At 40.5% G+C, this 24198-nt stretch overlaps 5 protein-coding genes across 17 annotated transcripts in view; 2 read left to right on the top strand and 3 right to left on the bottom strand.

The window, feature by feature from the left end:
- The window catches only part of LOC141385583 (uncharacterized), a 607868-nt gene that overhangs the window by 218343 nt on the left and 365327 nt on the right, over positions 1–24198 (top strand). The window lies entirely within an intron of this gene.
- Positions 1–24198, bottom strand: part of LOC147844106 (serine/threonine-protein kinase pim-3-like) — a 151754-nt gene that overhangs the window by 27449 nt on the left and 100107 nt on the right. The gene's annotated exons all lie outside the window — the stretch shown is intronic.
- rufy3 (RUN and FYVE domain containing 3) overlaps positions 1–24198 on the bottom strand; it is an 881807-nt gene that overhangs the window by 790124 nt on the left and 67485 nt on the right. The window lies entirely within an intron of this gene.
- LOC147844108 (uncharacterized) overlaps positions 1–24198 on the top strand; it is a 93040-nt gene that overhangs the window by 51022 nt on the left and 17820 nt on the right. The window lies entirely within an intron of this gene.
- LOC147844109 (uncharacterized) lies at positions 866–23495 on the bottom strand. 8 transcript variants are annotated; one of them, XM_087253909.2, is made up of 19 exons: positions 23200–23478; positions 22561–22692; positions 21773–21892; positions 21130–21261; positions 20570–20701; positions 19391–19510; positions 18644–18775; positions 17815–17946; positions 17350–17481; positions 16986–17117; positions 13978–14109; positions 12128–12244; positions 11456–11563; positions 10739–10840; positions 3201–3295; positions 2980–3027; positions 2467–2842; positions 2012–2203; positions 866–1856 (listed from the first exon to the last, which is right to left on the bottom strand). In XM_087253909.2, exons 1-19 carry the CDS (start codon positions 23282–23284, stop codon positions 1750–1752), a joined length of 2526 nt encoding a protein of 841 aa, XP_087110035.1. In that variant the 5' UTR covers positions 23285–23478; the 3' UTR covers positions 866–1749. The 8 variants fall into 8 exon arrangements, with proteins under 8 accessions (XP_087110035.1, XP_087110038.1, XP_087110041.1 ...); XM_087253912.1 differs by lacking the exon at positions 13978–14109 and having other exon boundaries at positions 23200–23495; XM_087253915.1 differs by lacking the exons at positions 17815–17946; positions 21130–21261 and having other exon boundaries at positions 23200–23487.

Raw genomic sequence — 24198 nt, 5'->3', positions numbered from 1 at the left:
CATGAATTACCAGTGAACAACACATCAGTTATGCAACACTTAATCGTTGTTAATGTTAACTAAACATATATTAATCTGCTATTTAATACATGATGTAACACGAACTGATGCTGAGAAATGACTATTATTCAACACTACATATTATTTGTTAATGTTAACTTACTCGTCTTCTAATGCACCACTTCACATTCATTCTTTATAATTACATAACGTTTACCTACACATACATTAATGCATTTGATCATGGATTAGATAACCTGACCTGACAATGAACAACCCATCTAATCAGCAATACTAAATCTCTCATGTAAACTAAACACTAGAGTTAATTATTAATACATTATTGAACACACTAGTTAATGCATTAGTTATATAATGACCATATATAATTAATATAATAATAAACAATAAATAAGGGTGTCACACCAGATGACAACAAAACTATTTTTTAGTGGTTTCAAAAAAGTGAATTATGTGATAAAGTTCAATTATGACAATATTAATAATATTCATTTTTGTCATGTGTGACGCTGAAAATGCAAAGTGATGTCGACGTACATTGCAGTGTTCATTTGTACAACAATATTAGGCTTCTGTATTTTAAAATTAGTTTCATGTCCCTTTAAATGTATTAGGTCATTTATTTAGGATATTGTATCACGTACAGCTATTCCAGTAATTCCTCACTTTACTTTTTCCAGTGGATAATTAAATGAAACTAAATGAAAGCAACTAGTTATTCATGTAAAACTTTTGTATAAAACTGCACTTCTCATGCAAATTGATGTTTTTGCACTTTCTACTTTGTGAAATGAACTAAATGAAAACTAAACATTCAAAAATCACACATTTATTTTTTGTTTTTGCTTCAATCAAAATTATTTTCAAATATGTTTTTTATAATTTTTGTGCATTCTCAAATCTTCAAATTACAACTTAGAAATGATCATTTTAATTTACAGAATTTTTATAATTCTAATATAATTTATATAAGTTTTTATAATTATCATTTCTATCTTTTTGCATTATATTTCATTTTTATAAGCAGTGTTGCTGACATTACCACAATTACATTACAGTATGTTTAGTGAACGACAAAATAATAAAACACTTAAGTAAAATCTCTAATTTGGTGATTTTTAAGTAAACCAAACTACATATTTTACATTATTTTCAGATTTTTTCTTTAAACAAATTATCTTACGCTGTTTTAGCATTAAAGTGCAGTAATAATATGAATATTTCTAAGCCCAGTATGTTGTATAAACAAACTCTGCAATGTAATAAATATTATTTTTGGCGGTTTTTATATTATTAATGAAATATTGTTCTGTTGTTAAGTGTCTGTGTTACACAACCTACTTCATGCTCAGTCAGCAGTCAGCATCGTCAGCAGCAGCAGCAGGAGCTGTCAGTCACCACTAGAGGAGCCACACAGCGACATGTACTGCGACAATCTCAGTGACACAGGACGCAACGCATCAGCGCACGTCACAAGCTCCAGTGGCACATGCCGCTATCCACTGACACCAGTCGCCAAGCATATTAACAGGCGCAATGGCTTCTGTGCGTCAGATGTTGTGTCATTTAATTAAAGGTATAGACGAATCTCTGCATTGATCCTATTGGCTGTCTAAACATCTGCCTGGTGACCTACTTGGACCTGCACCATATCCACGATCAAGCCCTGCAGATGTGCCACCAGAAGTGTCAATAAGCCTACCAGAGTGTGCCAGTGGTTTCTGTCCATCAGGTGTCTATCTTTTTGCTGAACCACTTATGATCAATAATATCCTCCAAAGTGGGTCCATCGTCAACATTAAAACCGAAGCACATTTTCAGAAGATCTCTGCATTCTGTAGAAACGTAGAGAATTGATTAATCCTGTATGTTCTCACATGCCTAACATGAAAACTGTATATGAAGTTAGACTTAATTTTACATTTTTACAGTCTTGACAACACTGTCCTATTATATCTGAACAGCACTTTATGTTGAGTTATTGTCTCACCTTTGGATACACTGGGGTGAAATCTTGGATACTCAACCATAGAGCGAAGGGGCCAATATCCATTCACCATCCTTGCCAGGAGTCTTGCCACACACTCAACATTTTCTTCTAGAGCAAAATGTGCATTCCTCAAGAAACCAACTTCTACTAGACGAGAATGCCACATACATTTGCAGTAGATTTGGTCAAATCCTGTAAGCAACAGATTTGTGAGTTAGAAGAGTAGAACAGCAATTTATAATTATTAAGCCATCAAAACTATTTCATTACAAGTGGTCAGTGTAAAAGTAGGAGTTCAATAAGCTGGGATATTAATAAGCAGCATTAAAAAATAAAAAAACAATCAGTTCAAATTCTCCAGCATAACAGCCAGCATGAATTGTAAAATCTAGAACTGCCGGTGACCAGCAATACCAGAGGTTTCAGCAGGAGAGGTGAAGAGAAAAGCATCTTACCAGCGTGCGGTTTTAAGTCGCCCGCAATGTAATCACTGCAGCCAAAACCAATCAACTTGACTTGAAGGGTCTTTGGATTCACCAGGATGTTTTCTTCATAGATTGCTCTATGGTCAATGCCATGCTCCAGGCAGTGTTCTAATGCAATTAGGATCTGCAGGATCAAGAGTCGCGCTACACTTTCAGTCAAGGGACCATTGTTTCTCCTGAAGAATGCAGTCAAGGTCATACTCGGCTGCATGTACTCCATGACCAAAACATCATATTCCTCCACTTCAAAAAAGTCATACAACTCTATGATGTGGGGACATAAGGAAGGCTTCTTCAGTTCAAGCAATATTCTGGCCTCCGAAGTCGGGTAAAAGACACGTCCAGGCTAGAGAAAAATATTAGAAAAAGGTTAGAGCATGTGAACTGTATAATGTATCTGCACAATTATAACTGTATAAAATAATGTGTTTAATATAGATTCAACACATATTCAGATATATTCATTGTGTTGTGTTTACTTACTTTCCGATTTATGTAACAGTTCGGCATATAAACGAATTTCAGGGCAACCTGCAAAAGAAACAAAATATAAATATTTTTTCCCCAAAGCAATGAAAAACGAATCATAATAAATCCAATAATACATGTGTATAATCCAACATGGACATGCGTCCATATGCACACCACTTCCTTTACAAGAAGAAAAAATTAAGTAAACAACATGTGCAGCAAAAGTGACTTACCTTTTTTCCATCAGATTTGCGTGTTGCCACGTAGACAGTGCCATAGATTCCCTTTCCTAGCTTCCTTCCAAGCTCATATTTGTCAAGAGGAGATCCTGAAAATCAAACAAAAGGATTATGACAGTTTACCAGGATTGCTCATTTCTGTTTTTGTCTTACTGTGATAGTAGGAGAATATATTTCTGTTGAGGTTCAGCATGCTATAAAACGTTCGAGGTTACTAAAGTAACCCTTCGTTCCCCGAGGAGGGGAACGGAAGCACTATAAGTGGATTTGATTGTAAAATCCACGCATTGGGAGGTTCGGTTCAGAAGCTACTCGTCTGAAAGAGTATTGAACGGGCCAATTAAGAATGAATTGGCAGCGCAAGCCTGCGCAGGTGAGCGGCATAAGCAATCAACTGAGTATATAAGCTCACCTGGCGCAGCAGACGCTATCCTTTTTAAGCTGAAGAGACTTTCAACAGCTAAGGGACAGTCATTATGGCGACGGAGTATAGTGCTTCCGTTCCCCTCCTCGGGGAACGAAGGGTTACTTTAGTAACCTCGAACGTTCCCCTTCGGGGGGAACTTCAGCACTATAAGTGGATTTGATTGTAAAATCCACGCATTGGGAGCCCATTGAAAGCGCCATAATGACTGCACCTTACCAACACCCCCGATGAGGAGATAGTCAAGCAAGCGTGACGCACCCACATCATGGGGGGCGCGGTCCTCCAACGTGTCCCTGGCCCTAATTTATCCTACTTCAACAGAAGTTTTACGGATTTATATATATTTTTTGGGAAGTCGTGAGCATCTAGATAATTCTAGGAAAATACGACAGTACGTTGGGAAGCGTGCAATCCCGATAGGGAGGACGCTGCGGAGGCCATCCGTTACCCAAGGGGGGATAGATGGCAGAATTTACATATGGACTAGCCCTAAAAAGGGGGAGTACGCATAGCAAAAGAGTGGTTAGCGGGGAGGGAAGACACGGGTCCGCCCAGGGGGGGGGGACTTAACCGTGGCTGAATAAGCATATGGGATCGCCTAGTGGGGACCACGCATAGCAGGCACCTTTACCCAAAACGCGGGCTGACCAGCGGGCAGACCTACAACGTAGTGGGCCAGCAAGTGACTCCTCCGCTGAGTCAGTGCTGGGGGCCACGGAGGAATCTGCAGGGCTCACCTGACGGGGAACTTTACTGACAGATAAAAAGGCGCACGTATCTCCGTGTTAGGGAAAATGGCGCAGCAAGCGTGTTTCAACACCCTACCGAATTGTTTCCTCAATCACCAAGGGTTACCTAATACCCTTGAGGAAACCGGCTCCACTCGCAGATTGTAAAACCTTGCAAATGTGTTGGGTGTCACCCAGCCCGCAGCTCTACAGATGTCTGTTAGAGGGGCGCCGCGTGCGCGCGCTCGAGAGGATGCGAAGCTCCGAGTGGAGTGCGCACGCGCTCTCGGGGGACGCGGCTCATCTCGGCTCTGATAGTGAAAGAAAGGCATCCACAATCTAGTGGGAACTTATTTCGGTATGGCACTTCCCTGCTGCCGACCGCTATAACAGACGAAGAGCTGCTCAGATGATCTAAACTCTGAGTGCGGTCCGGATAATACGCAAAACGCGAACTGGACAATAAATAAGGGCTGGGTCTGCCTCCTCCGAGGGCAGCGCTTGCAGGCTCACTACCTCGTATTAAAACGGAGTGGTAGGAACCTTGGGCACATATCGCGGGCGGGGTCTCATACGTGAGAGAAGCCAGCCCAATTACAGGCACGAGTCACTGACCGAAAAATGCCTCCGGGTCCCCGACCCTCTAATCGATATCAACGCGACCAGCAGAGCTGTCTTCAGGGACAGAAAATACTGAGTCGAGGATCGAAGGGATCTGACGCGGCTTGTGTAGCGAGAGCGAGATCCTAAGAGGGCATGAGAGGGGGCGGGGTGGATTAATTCGCTTAACGCCCCTGAGGAACCGGATGATGAGGTTATGCGTTCCCACGGTGCTGCCAGTCACCGCGTTATGAGAGCGGAGATGGCAGCCACGTAACCTTGAGTGTGGAGGGCGACAGCCTGCTCTCCAACTTCTCTCGGCGTAAAGAAAGCACAACGCTGATCTGGCAAATTACGGGGGTCTTCTCAGCGAGAGACACACCATTCAGTGAATAGACTTCACGTCAGGGCATAGGCGCGCTCGGGGAGGGGGCTCTAGCCCGAGTGACGGTATTAGCCACCGCAATCGGAGGTTACCTAAGTCTTCCTCGCGTCTAAAAATCTCTTCAAAGATCGGCGAGGGTGCCAGGTGGTGCCCTGTCCCTGAGAGAGTAGGTGCTCTCTCGAAGGGACTGCCAGGGGAGGGCTATCGCGAGGGAGAGCTCTGACATCCAGGTCCGGTTGAGCCAGAGGGGCGCAACCAGCAACCTGTTCCTCGTCCTCCCTGACCATGCACAGTAACTGCGCGAGCAGGCTCACTGGGGGAAACGCGTATTGCGCGTGCCCCGAGGCCAGCTGTAAGCCAGTGCATCCGTGCCGAGAGCACTCGGTCAGGGAAAGAACAACTGGCAATGAGCGATCTCGGGGGAAGCAACAGATCGATCTGGGCTTCCCCGAATCGCGCCCATATCAGCTGAACAGACTCGGGGTGGAGTCTCCATTCTCCAGGACGCAAGGCTGCCGTGAGAGCGCATCGGCTGCACGGTTGAGCTTGCCTGAATATGAATGGCGTGCAGCGATTTCAGCCGCGGATGACTCCAGAGGAGCAGACGGCGGGCGAGCTGAGACATGCGGCGAGAGCGCATACCCCCTATACGGCTGATATACGCCACCGCCGCCGTACTGTCCGTCCTGACCAGCACGTGTTGCCGCTCCAACACCGGAAAAAAACGGTGGAGAGCGGGGAACACTGCCAACAGCTCCAGGCGATATGCCAATGCAACTGGGTACCTTTCCACAGGTCCGCAGCCGCATGCCCGCAACGCACAGCCCCCCAGCCCGTGTTGGAAGCGTCTGCTGAAACGACAACAAGACTGGACGCCTGTTCTAGAGACACCCAGGCCTGTAGGAACGAGGGGTCGCTCCAAGGGCTGAGGGCGCGGCGACACAGCGCAGTAACAGAGACTCGGTGTGCGCGCGCGTGCCATGCGCGTCTGGGGACTCGATCGTGAAGCCAGTGCTGAAGTGGTCTCATATAGAATAATCCGAGCGGCATGAAGCGGCTGCGGATGCCATATGCCCCAGGAGCCTCTGAAATTGTTTCAGTGGGACCACTATTTTACTGTCGAGCTCTCTCAGACAGTACAGCATCAGCTGAGCGCGCTCTCCGGAGAGGCGCGCTGCCATGGTGACCGAGTCCAGCTCCAGCCCGAGAGAAGAGATCCCCTGCACGGGGGCGAGTTTGCTCTTTTCTCGGTTGACCTGAAACCCCCACAGGTGGAAGTGCCAGAGCACTTTGTCTCTGTGCATAATCAACTCTGTGCATAATCAAAAGAGAGGGCAATTCAGCCAGTCGTAAAGAAATTGAGTATGCAGATGCCCGCGAGCCGAAGGGGCGCTGAGGCACCCTCCGCGGGCTTGGTGAGGACCCGCGGAGACAGAGAGAGCCCGAAGGGGAGGGCTTTGTATTGCCAAGCTCGACCTTCAAACGCAAACCGCAGAAACTGTCGGTGGCGAGGAAGAGTGGAGACATGGAAATACGCGTCCATCAGGTCTAATGCTGCAGACCAACCCAGAGGACGAACGCACCGGAGGATGCGCTTCTGCGTGAGCATTCTGAACGGCAGCTTGTGCAGGCAGCGGTTCAAAACGCGCAGATCTAGGATTGGCCGTGACCCACCGCTCTTTTTGGGCACGATGAAGCGTGGGCTGTAAAACCCGCTCTCCATCTCGGCTGGAGGGAGCGGCTCGATTGCATCCTTCGCCAGGAGGACAGCAATCTCCTCTCGCAAGACAGGGGCGGACAGGGGGCTGACCCTGGTGAATACACACCCGTGACTTGGGGGGCCGTTTCGCGAACTGAATCGCATAGCCGAGTCTGATTGTGCGTATGAGCCACCGCGAAGAGCTGGCCCGCGCTAACCAGGCAGGCAGAGCTCTCGCTAATGGACTCATCGCTACAATCGCTGACGTACCAGCAGTGGGGCAGCGCGGAGTGGGTGTGCTGATCCGGGAAGCTCGCGGGTCCCACGGAAAAGCTGGAGGTGAGATATTTGCTCTCACTCCAAACCCGAGCTCCGGAGGGGAGGCTCGAGGGGTGGGAGAAAGGAGACCGTCCTCCCAGCGCTCGTGAGCCACTGGCGAAACGCACCGAATCTGCAAGCTAGAAAGCATAGCGTCCCAGACTGGCAGATTTCGGGCTGTCACATCTGGGGAAGTGAAAAGTGCCCTTTCATAATGTTTTCATGGCAGTAAAAAGTGCCGTTGGAAATGGGGCCCCGCCCTCCAGCGGGGAAAGAGCAAGTTCCCTCTTCTCCAGATGGCCTGTCCCAGGGGCGCTTCGCGGTCCGTTGCCGGACTTAGCGGCGTTCTGGGCAGGGGGGCTGCCTGCTTCCGAGGTGCCCGACGCGCTCGCTTCGCCTTAGGCGTGTGCGGGGGCGGAGCAGCTCTCGTAGGCGGGCGCCTTCGGCGAGGAGCAGGTATGAATGGCACGGCGGGCGGAGCGGGCTACGGACCGCCGATAAGACATCACCCACCAACTGCTCTCTCACCGCCTTGAATTCCTGGGTGAATTCACAGACAGTGTCGCCGAACCTGGCTGGGGATATGGGGAAGTCAAGAAAGCGGACTTTGTCGACTTTGCGCATATCAGCCAGGGGTGGCGCTCCTGGACCACTAATGTGGACATCGTCCTCCCCAACGCACACGCAGCGGACTCAGTAGTCCGAAGAGCTAAGTCGGCGGCGGTGCGAAGCTCGTAAGCCTGGGTTGGACCCACCCTCGTGCAGCTCGGCCAGCGCCTGCGCTTGGTAGCGCTGGTAGGTGGCTATCGCATGCAAGGCGGAAGCAGCCTGGCCCGCAGCTATGTAAGCTCTAGCTCCGAGGGAGGTAGATAACTTACAGGCTTTGGATGGGAGACGAGGCGGACCCCGCCAAGAAGAGGCGCCGCGCGGATTTACCGCCATCGCGCACTCAACCTGAGGAATCGCCACATACCCCCTGGCTGTTTCACCGTCAAGAGTGGTTAGGGTGGAGGAACACGCAGCACGAGCAGAAAAAAGTGCTTTACAAGACCGCGTGAGCCTACTGTGCACCTCCGGGAAGAAGGGAACGCCCCTCTAGTCGGTCCGGCCGCGGAGCTGGGGGATAAACCATCTCCAACCCACGGCCGAAGCAGCCCGGGAAAGTACGGCTAACATGTCCGTTTCAGGATCCGTAGTGACAGCGCTCACCAGCCCGAAGGGGGCGAGCGGGTCTGGATCATCATCGGACAATGAAAGCCCACCCTCCGATGCCGCGGTGGACATCTGGTCTCCGGTGTCATCGGGCGTAAGGGCTACCATCTGTTAGACGGATCGCTTCCTCCGCCCGAAGCTTGGATGGAGCGCTTAGAGGAGCGGGAGGTCCGCGGGCCCGTGGGCGACGGATTATCTCTCGCTGAAACCCTCAGATCTGCCCGAGTGCCCGCTGCAGAGCAGGGGACAACTGGGGTGGTTCGCCTTTTTGCAAAGGCTAACCGCGATCTTGCGCAACAGTCATGGCATCGCGATGACGACATGAACTGCCCGCGAGCAGCGCATTAACATGCTGGACCCCCAGACATGTAACACAGTGCCCGCGCCCATCATCCGAGGACAGGAAACCACCGCATCCAGAAACGCACAGTCGGAGCGCCGTCCTGATAAGGACGTGCTGCACGACTATGTTGCTCTTTCTGTGAAGTTTGCAACTTTATACGCACCGCTCTGGAGGACCGGACCCAAAGAACGCCAGGCAAGGGAGAAACCCAGCTCGACCGTCTGCCACTGCGTGTACACACTCTGGACCGGGAGAATGCTCTCGTTCGCTCAGAATCGCTGGTCACAGCAGGAGGAACCCTCATCGACTCGATCAGAAAGTCTCTGAAGCGAAAAGGATAGCGTCTGCTGCGCCAGGTGAGCTTATATACTCAGTTGATTGCTTATGCCGCTCACCTGCGCAGGCTTGCGCTGCCAATTCATTCTTAATTGGCCCGTTCAATACTCTTTCAGACGAGTAGCTTCTGAACCGAACCTCCCAATGCGTGGATTTTACAATCAAATCCACTTATAGTGCTGAAGTTCCCCCCGAAGGGGAACTGTGTTTGCTTACTGACAAAAATATAAAACTTAAAAATGCCAAAACTGACATTTTGGCCTCCAGATGCCGAAGCGCAGATGTTTCAAAACTAATGCTGGGAAAAAATTGATCACGATTAATCATAGTATATTTATTATATATATATAGACACATGCATGCAAACGATTTACATAGATTTTGCTACAAATTCATATTTATCAGTCAAACTGCTATAAACACCCACACACACACTTCACCAGCACGTTCGTGTCTCTCTATGTGTGTACGAGCCCCTTTTCCTTGTCTTCCATGTGTTGAGAATAATGGGAATATTTCCATCACTGAAATGTAAGACTCTGCATTGTTGGTTTTTATCTGTTTCTGTTGAGAGAAAATTCTCATTCAACATTAATTTGAATTCAGCAATTTATTATTTAAAAAGTGAATTAATTAAACTAAGAAGTAACTCGCTTTACATTTTTTTAAATAGTAACTCAAAATTTTTACTTAATACTTTACTCATTACTTAGAAAAGTAAGATTATTAGGTAACTCACGTTACTTGTAATGCGTTATCCCCAACACTACATATATATTATATAACACACGCACATATATTATGTCAAAACAAACTTTTATTTAGACGTGATTAACCGTGATTAACCTTTGCTCAGCACTATTGAAACACTGATCTAAAACACACGTGTCACATACATTCGGTGATCCGAGACTTGACATCCTTTCTAAATCTGCATTTGATTGACTGAAAATCCACACAATCGCACACAGCCTAGTGGGCAGTGCGGCAACATGTACTGTAACTACAGCACATTGCAGATGCTCTGAGTTCAAATCCTGGCTTGTGGACCTTCCTACTCTTTCTCTTAAACTTTGCATTTATTTACAAAGAGTTTATTCATATGTCAGACCGAACACATTACAAGAACAAAACTATGAAACCACATATTTTAAATGTTTATTACATGCTTTGCCCTGGATTCAAACTCATGACAACTGCATTCCAGATGTGAACATTATCCACAATCCAATCACTTGATGAAATGAATGTTTTACACAACATATTATATTTCCTCAACTGCTTCTCTGTCAAAGCGGTTTCAGACTAACAGATTTCACTGTAGAGACACATTTGCTTTGACTGTTTCAGTGTTTCATGAATCCTCGCTCTGCCCACCACTATTCAAAACTATACAGAATTTACTGGAGATTTTTCAGGAGAAACATGATACCATGTTACAGAAATTACAGGAGAAATGTGAGGTCTTGCGATAGAAGACTGACCTGGGCCGGTGTCTCTTCTACAAAATTCTGGATCCTCGTCGTAGGAGGAATCATCATCTTCATCATCCAGAAAATGTTGCTCAGCATTTCCTTCTCTGCTTCCTTAAGGGGATTACAATGAACAAAGGTTTATTATTGTGAGATGAACAGGACCCATCATTTATAGCTTTAGCTTGTTTTTATTACACCATTCCAGCACCTCCATTCTTCAGCATAAACATTCCTTGAATCGCGTTCACCCCTGACTCCACCCACTTCCACTTACATGACTTAAACACACATTAAGCTACAGATATTATTTATTAGGGGTCTAAACCTTCATAGGTCTCATGGTTTTGTTTACAATTATCATGTCACTGATTTGATCTAATTCCACATCATGATGAATTCCATACACACAGTTTTTAATATTCCTACACATGAACACAATTTTGTTATTTAATACAAAACTACAAAAACAAAAACATTCAGATATACGAACTGAACTTTTAATTGGATCAGCTCAAAGAAAACATGCTTCCTGAATATATCCAACAAAACTCAAATATGGCAAGGTTTATACCACCCTTTCAAACTGATTACAATTTCATTTGGTTTGACCATGTTTATTCCATTGAGGTGTTTATATGAAGCATTTATCATTCGGATTAAACTTTTAAACCAATTTAAAGGCTCCATGTAAACACACCTACATTGTTTTTATCAAAGTAAACTGACCTGAGCTGGTGCCGGGTTCTTCAATTTCATCAGGAAACTGTGATGGTTCACTGCTTGCTGCCGGCATCAAGTCCTCCTGATCTTCATCAACCTGAGAAGCTTCTTCAACTAAAGTGGATTAAATATATAAAAAGTTTAGTCATTTTTATAATATAAATACATTTCATATTCTAAATTTTATTTTATTTGAACAAGTGATTAGAATCTGTTACCGTTTCTTCAAACAAAAGTATTTTAAACTTTAAACTTTAATTTTAAACTTATTACCACAAGAATATTACATACAGTACAACAAAACCCAGTGGTAAAACCTACAAAAATGTGAATTTAATACCACATATTACCTGGAGAATATTACAAACATATTAAAGTAATACTATTATTCACTGCAAGAACATTACAGAAATATTACATGCAACAATACCTTACACAAAAACAACACAGTACTACACAATTACCACTCCAGTTTTTTGTTCTTCTATTTATTATATGGAATACCACAGGATATTTTTGTGAGAGATGGCTTTAAATTATTACCCATGGCACTCTTTCTGAATCACAATCATCAACGACAGTCATGTGATATTGCTCAACTTAACAATCTGTATTTTAAGGACCAAATTTATCATAGTAGAATTGGAGAAATGAAGGGTCTTGTCATTGTAAACTGACCTGAGCTGGGGCTGGGTTCATCCCTTTCATCAGGGAACTGAGGTGGCAGCATCAAGTCCTCCTGATTTTCATCATCCTGAAAAGCTTCCTCGACTTTTCTTTTTCTGCCTCTGCGTCCTAAAGTGGATCAAAATATGGAAGGGTTAATTACAGATGATCACTTATTTTGGTAATCTGCATTCTAGAGCTGCACAATTCTGGCTAAAATGAGAATCGAAATTTTTTTTTTGCCTAAAATAAAGATCAGGATTTTCTCACGAGTCTGTAGATGTAAAATAAAGAATGATATGAGTGGGCTATTATTATTGTCATTCTCAAACATGTGGTAAAACAGCAATAGGCTTTGTGTATCTGTACTGTAAGTTAAAATGCTTAATTTTGTATAGACTTGGAATGGTTCCCTTGAACAGACTTTAGATTTGTTCTGGTCATCAATGCTGCTGATAGTTCTGATGTTGAATTATTGTTTCAGACATATGCTTACAATCTGTCGTTTTCTGCTTAAAATCTGTCACTGACGTCATTTTCGTGAATACAGAAGACTGGGTGGGTATTTTTGCATTTCGGCTGGTTTTGGATACTGTTTGGGCTGGCAACACTGTGCACGCTTTCGGTTTCATTTTCACTGCTAAGAGCGGTTCACTGCCCGCGCGACTTCCAAACGATCACTCTGTGCCACAAACTGTTATTTACAACTTTATTACCTGTTATTTACAGCTTATGCAGGTTCTGTTCACTAAGTAAACTTCACTCAGAGGCGTGCGCCCACGCTCCCTCCCTTTCTGTGGTAACAGCTGACGGTCAGCTCATGTCACGAATGATTTTGCACTCACAAAAACATGACAAAGACAGAAATGACATTTTGAGGTGAATTGTATCTTGTAAATACAGCATGTGACTTTTAACACCATTTGGAGGTGTCCATGTTGCTGAACAACGTATGTAAAGCAATGTGAGGACTTGTGCGGCCATCATTGCTTCTCTCCTGAACTTGAAAATATGATTGACAGAATCGTAGAAATGCTGGATTAAGATCGTCTAGGGGGTCGAATCAAGATCGCAATCTTCTTACGATAAATTGTGCAGCTCTACTGCGTTCATTCATATTACTACTCAGTATAGGGTGAACCTGATTAGTCAAAGCTTCACAACGACCAATCTCTCAGCTGAATATTTGCAGAGGTAAATTACGAAATGAGGATCAGGCTATTTTGGCTATATGGGGGTTCCACATGATTTCACATCGAACTACTGGTTTTCACCCCTTTAGTGACTGCTTATCAAAATATAATCCAATCCGTTTGCTATACGCTCTTCTAGCGCTGGACTTTTAGAATTTCACTCTGTATTCCTGATGCGATCTGGCAGGACTATTTTAGGCTCTATGCTCCATAAGTTTGGAATTGTCTCCCAAATGAAGTGAAAGAATCCCCCAGCATTCATTTTTTTTAAATGCGTGTTCAGATTTTTACCAGATTTATGCTTTGAGTGTCAGTTTTGCACTCCATATGTGATTATTTATTTTTTTATTATTATTATTAGACTTGTTTGGAACAAGTATATAATTATGTTTTTTTTCACCTTTTACTGGGATAGAATAGTGGAGGACAGACAGGAAAGTATTAGGACCAGAGAGAGGGGAAGGGTCGACATAGGTCCTCGAGTCGGGAATCGAACATGGGTCGCCATGAGCACCATGGTGCTATATGTCGGCACACTTAACCACTAGGCTATTGGTACCGACTGGTTTGGAACAAGAAAAGTGTGAGAAAATGATGACAGAATTTTTGGTGAAGTATATCTCCTTAACGAAGCTGAAGAAAAGTGTGTTCTAGTGGTAGTAAACTGACCAGAGCTGGTGCTGGGTTCTTCACTGTCATCAGGGACCTGTGCTGGTTTATGGCGTTTTGCTGGCATCAAGTCCTCCTGATTTTCATCATTCTGAAAAGCTTTCTTGGCTTTTCTTTTTCTGCCTCTGCATCCTAAAATGGATCAAAATATGGAAGAGTTATTTACAGATGATCACTTATTTTGGTAATCTGCATTCATTCATTACTACTCAGTAACTTCGCAACTACCAATCTCTCAGTCGAATATTTGCAGAGGTAAATTATGAAATGAGGATCAGGCCATTTCGGCTATTAAGGGGTTCCGCAATGTCTGATTTCACATCGAACCACTGGTTTTCTCCCCCTCAGTCGGTATATAGCATGCGTTCATGTAATTAATGCTGTAACTGAAAATAAAAATGTTTTTGGTAAATATTTTGACATGCTTGAACAAATTCACCCTCCTTGACATTTAAGTTTCACTTTCCATGATCTGTAACTGTCAGACAAGCATCTAGGCAGCAGGGATTTAATCTTTCACAATATCTGTTATATTTTATAATATTTTCAACTATTAAAAATGTGAAGGCACTTTCAAATAGTAAAAGATTAAACCAAAAAAACTACATTTTAGTCTCCTGATTCTTTGTCTACAATAATGCTTTGCCTATTCTGTGGATGAGCAGATCAGGGCATCTGCATTCATAGCGTTCACTCTCATTATCAGCATATCTGTTTGTGTCAAGCTGTGTATAGCCAACAAACAATTTCAGCATCCTCACTTTTGGCTGAACTATTTTTTTTATATATGAAGGGCTCAGATGCAAAAGCCGCTTAACGTCACTTCCGCCAAAAATGAGCTAAAGACATAAAGCAAATGCTTTATACACATAGTACATGTTCATCTAAATCCCAGCATCCACACATTCAGAAATAACAGTTTGTTTGCAAAATCCTTTAAACGCCACTTGCCTTTGACAGCAAAACCCACTATGTCCCGAGAACCAATCAGAAGCTGTGAATCGAATCATGTTTTCAATGTAACAGCGCTCTGATACGCGGGCTTTTATGAGCAGACTGTTTTATTAATTTAGATTTTAAAAGATGGAGTTTGATGAAGTTCATGAGCCTGTCTGAATGTCAGTGAATGGCAAATGAAAATGTCCCTTGCCTCAAAACTCTGTGCATTATAAGAAAAAGAAAACACACTTTACAGTCAGAAGTGCAGCATGCATTCATGTTTTTTTTACGCAGTGACGCTACTTTAAATGAATCCGAATTACTTTACATTAAACGGCAACATTGTTTCACGAAAGAAGTTAGGATGTCATTCAGAAATGATAATGTTAAGATGTAAGTAATGTCAATTTTAATGTTATTGATTAATGCACTTACTTGACAGATTTCCATATAGTCCCTGGTTTATCAGGGGTTACCACAGCGGAATGAACTGCCACTTACTTGACAGATTTCTGTATTTTTAATTTTAGGAGGTTTGTGTATGTGTTTATTGTTTGGTAAAATAATTTCTAATTGCTTCTTTAGTGATTTTGCAACAAATTATACTTTTTTGTCCCAATTTGTGGATTTACAGGGTTTTGCATAAAAAGCACAAGTGGATTTAGCTGGTTTTAACGCAAAAGAAAATATACCTTGTTAAAAACCAAAGAATTGTCTAAAGTGACATTTTTGAAAAAAAAAAAAAGTTATTTCATTTACTAGCCAATAACCTTTTCATTATCTAGAAAATGACTCGTTTGAACCTAATTATAGGTGTTTGATAGAAAATGCTTATTACAAAAAAAGTGGTCTGATGGGTTTAGAGGGTTTTGCATCTGGACTCTTCATATATATCTTTACTGGATACAATCTTATTTAAATTCCTAAGCAGTGTTTCCTGTAGGATTTTTTCCAGCTGTGAAAGCAGGCCTTTTTTATACAGATCTACCAACTACCTGTGGCGTTATTACAATGACAAATGTCGTGAGCGCAGTATTACAACTTGAGATCGCATTTATGTAATAGCTTTTAAGCATGCCAATCTTTTTGCTTGCGCGCCGATTTCCTCTGCTCATGCACAAAACTTCTTGCACAACCCCTCAAATATGCTGCTCAAGTGCAGATCTTCTTGTGCGCTCTCAAATAAACAATGATGAAGAACGATATAGTGAATTTATTTAACAAGTATGTCTCCAAAAATATTCCTAGCAAATCTAATAAATATTGAAGACCTACAGAGCGGTATTAATGTGTCCTGAAGTAAAGTGAAACAGCTATACATCGTGTTTGCTGGCCTCACACATCACGCACCTGTCAGTCAGTCAGCCAGCACGTAACCTTAAAGGGTTAAACAAATGACGCACAGCACTACAAGCAGTGTAATAAGGAGATATGTATAATTTTTTGTTATTTTGAAGAATTATTTTCCATGTACATAGTTTTAAAATTACATTACAGATTCAATCCCATTATTGTTTTTATCTCTATTTTCAGATCTTGCCAAAATGTGTGAATAATATTACAATATTAAACTATGTGAAAATGATCAGCCATTGCATTTCCACATTTTCTCCAGCATTCACCATTTTTTATTACAAGTTGGAAAATATTTATTTTTTCCAAATAAATTCCCTTGAATCTGGGTTAATTGTGATCATGTGTGTTTTCCACATAGATAACCATACCTCTTTTCTTATAATTACATTAGCTTCCTTTTCCCATTTCTATTTCATATACATGGCTGAGTGTTTCTTTGCTGATGTCAGACAGGAATAGTTTATTGATACTAATTTCTTATTCACCTTCTTTTTGTAAGTTTCTGCAAATACCCACACTGATGTTGGTTCTATATTTTCTAAATCTCTTGTGCTCTTATTGAAATAGTCTCTAACCTGAAGGTTATCTCAGTTACATGTATTTGAAAGTTGTTGGAAACTTTTCAGTTCATTGTCAGCAGTGATGAGACAGAAAACTATCTCTTTACTGAAAGTGGAGCTAAAGAAAAGTGTGTTTTGTGGAAGTAAACTGACCTGAGCTGGTGCTGGGTTCATCACTTCCATCAGGGAACTGTGTTGGTTTATGCTGTGTTGCCGGCATCAAGTCCTCCTGATCTTCATCATCCTTAAAAGCTTCCTCCATTTTTCTTTTTCTGCCTCTGCCCCCTAAAGTGGATTAAATACAATAAACTTTTTATTCAATTTTTATAATGTAAATAAATGTGATATTCTATGTTTTATTAACATTTTCTTAGAAAACAATGTCAAGTGATTATAATCTGTAACAGAGTTTCTTCAAACCAAAAGACATTGTGGTTGCTTCTGTGTATTATATATTAGTTGTATATTGTTGTGTCATCGAATGGTTGCAAATGTGTTCTTGTGGTAGTAAACTGACCTGAGCTGGTGCTGGGTTCTTCACTTTCATCAGGGAACTGTGTTGGTTTGCGGCGTGTTGCCGGCATCAAGTCCTCCTGATCATCATCATCCTGAAAAGCTTTCTTGGCTTTTCTTTTTCTGCCTCTGCGTCCTAAAATGGATTAGATACAACAAACGTTTTATTTTCAAATTATAAATAGATTTGATGTTTTATACTTAATTAACATTTTCTTACAAAACAATGACAAGTGATTATAATATGTAACAGTTTCTTCAAACCAAAAGACATTGTGGTTGCTTCTATGCATTTTATATAGTTGTGTCATCGAATGGTTGCAAAACCCAATTTAACATTCCTATTCATGATATATCTCTAACAAAAATGGGCTTTAGTGATCCTGCTGAACAAAATTAATTTACCACAGAAAAGTATATCTCTTTAACAAAGCTGAAGAAAAGTGTGTTCTTGTGGTAGTAAACTGACCTGAGCTGGTGCTGGGTTCTTCACTTTCATCAGGGAACTGTGTTGGTTTGCGGCGTGTTGCCGGCATCAAGTCCTCCTGATCTTCCTCATCCTGAAAAGCTTTCTTGGCTTTTCTTTTTCCGCCTCTGCATCCTAAAATGGATTAGATACAACAAACATTTATTTTCAAATTATAAATAGATTTGATGTTTTATACTTAATTAACATTTTCCTAGAAGACAATGACAAGTGATTATAATCTGTGACAAGAGAGTTTCTTCAAACAAAAGGATTTTAAAGACAATGTGGTTGTTTCTATGCATTTTTCACATTTGTGTCATTAAACGGTTGCATAAACCCAATTTGACACTCCTATCCTTGTGATATCCCTTTTAAAAATGGGCTTTACTGATCCTACTGTCCTGCTGAACAAAATAAATTTACCACAGAACAAATAAGCTGAGAAAAATATGACAGGATCACCAAAGCCCTTTCTTTAGTGGAGTATCACAACAATTTAAAGCTATGCATGTGATTTTTCTGTTGTTTTCATGTGCCAATATTAACTCATTACCACAAGAATATTACAAGAAAATTACAGACAACAATACCTTACACAAAACAACACAGTACTACACAATTACCACTCCAGTTATTTTGGTTATGCTGTTTTATCATATGGAATACCACAGGATATTTTTGTGAGAGATGGCTTTGAATTATTACCCATGGCACTCTTTCTGAATCACAAACAGTAACGACAGTCATGTGATATTGCTCAACTTTACAATCTGTATTTTAAGGACCAAATTTATTGGAGAAATGAAGGGTCTTGTGGTAGTAAACTGACCTGAGCTGGTGCTGGGTTCATCACTGTCATCAGGGAACTGTGTTGGTTTATGGCGTTTTGCCGGCATCAAGTCCTCCTGATTTTCATCATTCTGAAAAGCTTTCTTGGCTTTTCTTTTTCTGCCTCTGCATCCTAAAGTGGATGAAAATATAGAAGGGTTAGTTATAGATGATCACTTATTTTAGTAATCTGCATTCATATTACTACTCGGTATAGGGTGACCCCGAATAGTCGCAGCTTAGCAACTACCAATCTCTCAGTACATTTGCAGAGGAAAATTACGAAACGAGGATCAGGCCATTTTGGCAATATGGGGGTTCCTCAATGTCTGATTTCACATCGAACGACTGGTTTTCTCCCCTTAAGTTGATATATAGCCTGTTTTTACACCAAGTTCTACCAGATTTATGTTTTTCAGCGTGTCATGTTTTACTCACAATTTACTCCTCCTCAAGTGGTTCCAAACCTTTATGAGATTATTATTACTAAAAGAATATATTTTGAAGAAAGCTGAAACCCTCTAATCATTGACTTCCACAGCAGGAAAACAAATACTATGCAATTCAATGAAGACAGGTTTCCAGCTTTCTTCAAAATATCATCTATTTTGGTTGACAGAAAAAAGGAAATAAAAAAGGCTTGGAACAAGTAAAGTGTGAGTAAATGATGACAGAACTTTCATTTTTGGTGAAGTATATCTCTTTAACGACGCTGTAGAAAAGTGTGTTCTTGTGTTAGTAAACTGACCTGAGCTGGTGCTGGGTTCTTCATTGTCATCAGGGAACTGTGTTGGTTCACAACGTTTTGCCGGCATCAAGTCCTCCTGATCATCCTGAAAAGTCACCTTGAGTTTTCTTTTTCTGCCTCCTAAAGTGGATTAGATACAATAGTTTATTTTTTTTAAATAAAATTTTCTTAACATAAATAGATTTTATAATTTTTTTGTATTAAAAGTTTCTTTAAAAACAATTAACAAGTGATTATATCTGAGACAGAGTTTCTACAGACAAAATAATTTTTTAGACACTGTAATTGCTTTTAAGTATTTTAAACATTTCGCATAAACCCAATTTAACACTTTAAGTTGGGATTTAGTGGGGCTTTTCTGATCCTACTGTCCTGCTGAACAAAATAAATTTACCACAGAACAAATAAGCTGAGCAAAATATGACAGGATCACCCCAGCACTTTCTGTAGTGGAGTATCACAACAATTTAGAGCTATGCATGTGATTTTTCTGTTGTTTTCATGAGGCAATATCAACTCATTACACTCAAAAAAAGGAAACAAGCCACTTTTTAGATTTGCAAAACAGAAACATGTCTTATGGAAAAGAATAGAACGAGTTTAGTTCTGTTAAATGATTTATTCTAGTTGTTTAAAACTACATGAAGAAATAATCAAATGAATTAGATAAGAGCTTGTTCATTCAAAGAGATTTAAGCTTTTTCTGTTGTTTTCATGTGGCAATATCAACTCATTACCACAAGATTCCAGGAATATTACATACAGTACAACAAAACCCTGTGGTAAAACCTACAAAAATGTTAAATTATTACCATATTAAAATGGACACTACTACAGTACACAAAGTATTGTTGTAAAAATTACTAACATATTAAAGCAATACTATTAATTACTGTAAGAACATTACAGAAATATTACATGCAACAATACCTTACACAAAAACAGCACAGTACTACACAATTACCACTCCAGTTTTTTGTTTTTCTGTTTTATCATATGGAATACCACAGGATATTTTTGTGAGAGATGGCTTTGAATTATTACCCATGACACTCTTTCTGAATCACAATCAGTAACGACAGTCATGTGATACTGCTCAACTTAACAAACTGTATTTTAAGGACCAAATTGATCATAGTAGAATTGGAGAAATGAAGGGTCTTGTCATGGTAAACTGACCTGAGCTGGTGCTGGGTTCTTCATTGTCATCAGGGAACTGTGCTGGTTTATGGCGTTTTGCCGGCATCAAGTCCTCCTGATTTTCGTCATCCTGGAAAGCTTCATCGACTTTTCTTTTTCTGTCTCTGCTTCCTAAAGTGAATTAAATACAGTAAACCGTTTATTCAATTTTCACAACATAAATAGATTTTATATTTTTTATGGTATTAAAATTTTCCTAGAAGACAATGACAAGTGATTATCTGTGACATACTTTCTATAGTGGAGTATCACAACAGTTTACAGTTATGCATGTGATTTTTCTGTTGTTTTCATGAGGCAATATATCAACTCATTGCCACAAGAATACAACAGGAATATTACATACAATACAAAAAGTCCTGTGGTAAATACTACAAAAATGTGAAATACTACATTTTACCTGGAGAACATTACAGTACACAAAATACTGTGGTAAATATTAGAGATATATGAAAGTTATACAGTTCATTACAGGAATATTACATACGACAAAAACAACACAGTACTAGACAATCTTGGTCTTGTCATGGTAAACTGACCTGAGCTGGTGGTGGGTTCTTCATTGTCATCAGGGAACTGTGCTGGTTTATGGCGTTTTGCCGGCATCAAGTCCTCCTGATCTTCATCATCCTGAAAAGCTTCCTTGGCTTTTCTTTTTCTGCCTCTGCATCCTAAAGTGGATCAAAATATGGAAGGGTTAATTATAGATGGTCACTTATTTTAGTAATCTTCATTCATTCATTACTACTCGGTATAGGGTGACCCTAAATAGTCAAAACTTTGCAACTACCAATCTCTCAGCTGAATATTTGCAGAGGTAAATTATGAAATGAGGATCAGGCCATTTTGGCAATATGGGGGTTCCTCAATGTCTAATTTCACATCGAACTACCGGCTTTCTCCCCTTAAGTTAATATATAATGCCTGTTGTTTTACCAATTTTTACCAGATTTATGCTTTTTTGAGTGCTAGTTTTGCACTCCATATGTCTTTTTTTTAATGATTATTATCAGACTCCCGCCAATCTCCACTCCCACAAACACCAGCCCCCCTCAACCCCGACAAGAAAAAAAAAATACTATGGAATTTAATGAAGACAGGTTTCCAGCTTTCTTCAAAATATCATCTTTTTTTGGTTTAACGAAGTTGAAGAAAAGTGTATTCTTGTGTTAGTAAACTGACCTGAGCTGGTGCTGGGTTCATCACTGTCATCAGGGAACTGTGATGGTTTACGGCGTTTTGCCGGCATCAAGTCCTCCTGATCATCCTGAAAAGTCACCTGGAGTTTTCTTTTTCTGCCTCCTAAAGTGGATTAGATACAAAATGTGTTTTCCATAAAATGTTCATAACATAAATAGATTTTATCATCTTTATTGTATTAAAATGTTCTCTGTGACAGAGTTTCTTCAGACAAAAGGATTTTTAGACACTGTGGTTGTTACTAGGCATTTTACACATTTGTGTAATTGAACGGTTGCATAAACCCAATTTAACACTTTAAACTGGGCTTCAGAGGGGCTTTACTGATCCTACTTTACTGATCCTACTTAATTTACTTAAAATTTAATGTGGTAAATGGGGTATTAATTTCTCATTTTTGTAGGTTTTACCACAGGATTTTGTTGTACAGTATACAAAGTATTGTTGTAAATATTAAAAACACATTAAAGCAATACTATTATTTACTGCAAGAACATTACAGAAATATTACATGCAACAATACCTTACACAAGAACAGCACAGTACTACACAATAACCACCAATTTTTTGTTCTTCTGATTTATCATATGGAATACCACAGGATATTTTTGTGAGGGATGGCTTTAAATTATTACCCATGACACTCTTTCTGAATCACAATAAGTAACAACAGTCATGTGATATTGCTCAACTTTACAAACTGTATTTTAAGGACCAAATTGATCATAGTAGAATTGGAGAAATGAAGGGTCTTGTCATGGTAAACTGACCTGAGCTGGTGCTGGGTTCTTCACTGTCATCAGGGAACTGTGCTGGTTTATGGCGTTTTGCTGGCATCAAGTCCTCCTGATTTTCATCATTCTGGAAAGCTTCATCGACTTTTCTTTTTCTGTCTCTGCTTCCTAAAGTGGATTAAATACAGTAAACCGTTTATTCAATTTTCACAACATAAATAGATTTTATATTTTTTATGGTATTAAAATGTTCCTAGAAGACAATGACAAGTGATTATCTGTGAAGTACTTTCTATAGTGGAGTATCACAACAGTTTACAGTTATGCATGTGATTTTTCTGTTGTTTTCATGAGGCAATATATCAACTCATTGCCACAAGAATACAACAGGAATATTACATACAATACAAAAAGTCCTGTGGTAAATACTACAAAAATGTGAAATACTACATTTTACCTGGAGAACATTACAGTACAAAAAAATACTGTGGTAAATATTAGAGATATATGAAAGTTATACAGTTCATTACAGGAATATTACATACGACAAAAACAACACAGTACTAGACAATTACCACTGCAGGTTTTGTGTATTTTGTGTATAACTATATTTTAAGGACCACATTTATTAAATTAGAACTGGAGAAATGAAGAGTCTTGTCATAGTAAACTCACCTGAGCTGGTGTTTTCTGCTTCAGGGCGGGAACAATTGCTTGTTTCCCCCTTAAAAAAACCAAACATCTTCCAAATGTACTCCATTTCTGTTAGTTTCAACAACAAGTAAATATGGAAATTTAAAATAGCAAAGCTGATAAATCTCGATAATTCTCGCACTGAGCTTCTTTCACAAACTCGATCTGACAGCTGTAAATACTTTTTGTGCTTGAACTAATTGGAAGATTACTACTGAAAACTGTGTGTGTGTGTGTGCGCCTGAGAACCCCGCGTTCTGTAACGTCATTATTAGAACGCGGGTTCCCAAGGTGATCCAAGATGGTTGTGATGTAGGTAATCGTCATTATTTTTCAGGGTTTCAAAGGTGAAGTGATATCTTAACCCACTGCTTAATACCAGAGATTCATTCATTCATTCATTTTCTTTTCGGTTTAGTTCCGGTGATAACAATATACAAATAAGTGTGCACGTTGTATAAGTTTTTGACATACTGGCTGCAGGGGTAAAATGGATACCTGCCACAGCTAAATGCGCCTGCCACTGTTAACGTAAATGCGGCCGCCTATGGCAAGCCTTTTTAGCATTTCAACCTTTATTCTTACTATCTATAAATATATTTCTAATTATATTTTGACGAGTGACAATTATAATTTGAATAGTCAGAATGAAAATTAGAAATTCGAGATCTCTGTAAATGTATTTTGACTAGTCAAAACTCAATGAAGATATCTCTAATGATGTTGTAGATATCTCTAAAATATGCGTCATGTATCCGTATATAATGGTAATAAGAGATAACCGTTTCGACTAGTCACAATTATAGTTGACGATATTTGCATTGTATTTTTAAATATATATATATATATATAAATAAACAGATGCAACTGGATCGGATAAAAAAACAGTATTATGAACTTTTATTTATGAACTTATTATAATTTTACGGCATGAAAAACTCTAGTATTAAAGGAAGCTGAATATTTTATAGTACAAAAAGA

Source organism: Danio rerio, chromosome 5, assembly GCF_052040795.2.
Source record: "Danio rerio strain M-AB ecotype USA chromosome 5, GRCz13ab, whole genome shotgun sequence".
NCBI classification, from domain to species: domain Eukaryota; kingdom Metazoa; phylum Chordata; class Actinopteri; order Cypriniformes; family Danionidae; genus Danio; species Danio rerio.
Note: the sequence above shows the minus strand (reverse complement) of the source record. Positions and strands in the feature narration are given on the sequence as shown.

Coding starts and splice junctions, on each gene's coding strand:
- LOC147844109 (XM_087253909.2), bottom strand. CDS start 23,284: ATGGAGTACATTTGGAAGATGTTTGGTTTTTTTAAGGGGGAAACAAGC. Junction 19,511..20,569: donor AGAACCCAGCACCAGCTCAG/GTCAGTTTACCA, acceptor AATCCACTTTAG/GAGGCAGAAAAAGAAAACTC. Junction 2,204..2,466: donor CGACTTAAAACCGCACGCTG/GTAAGATGCTTT, acceptor TGTTGCTTACAG/GATTTGACCAAATCTACTGC.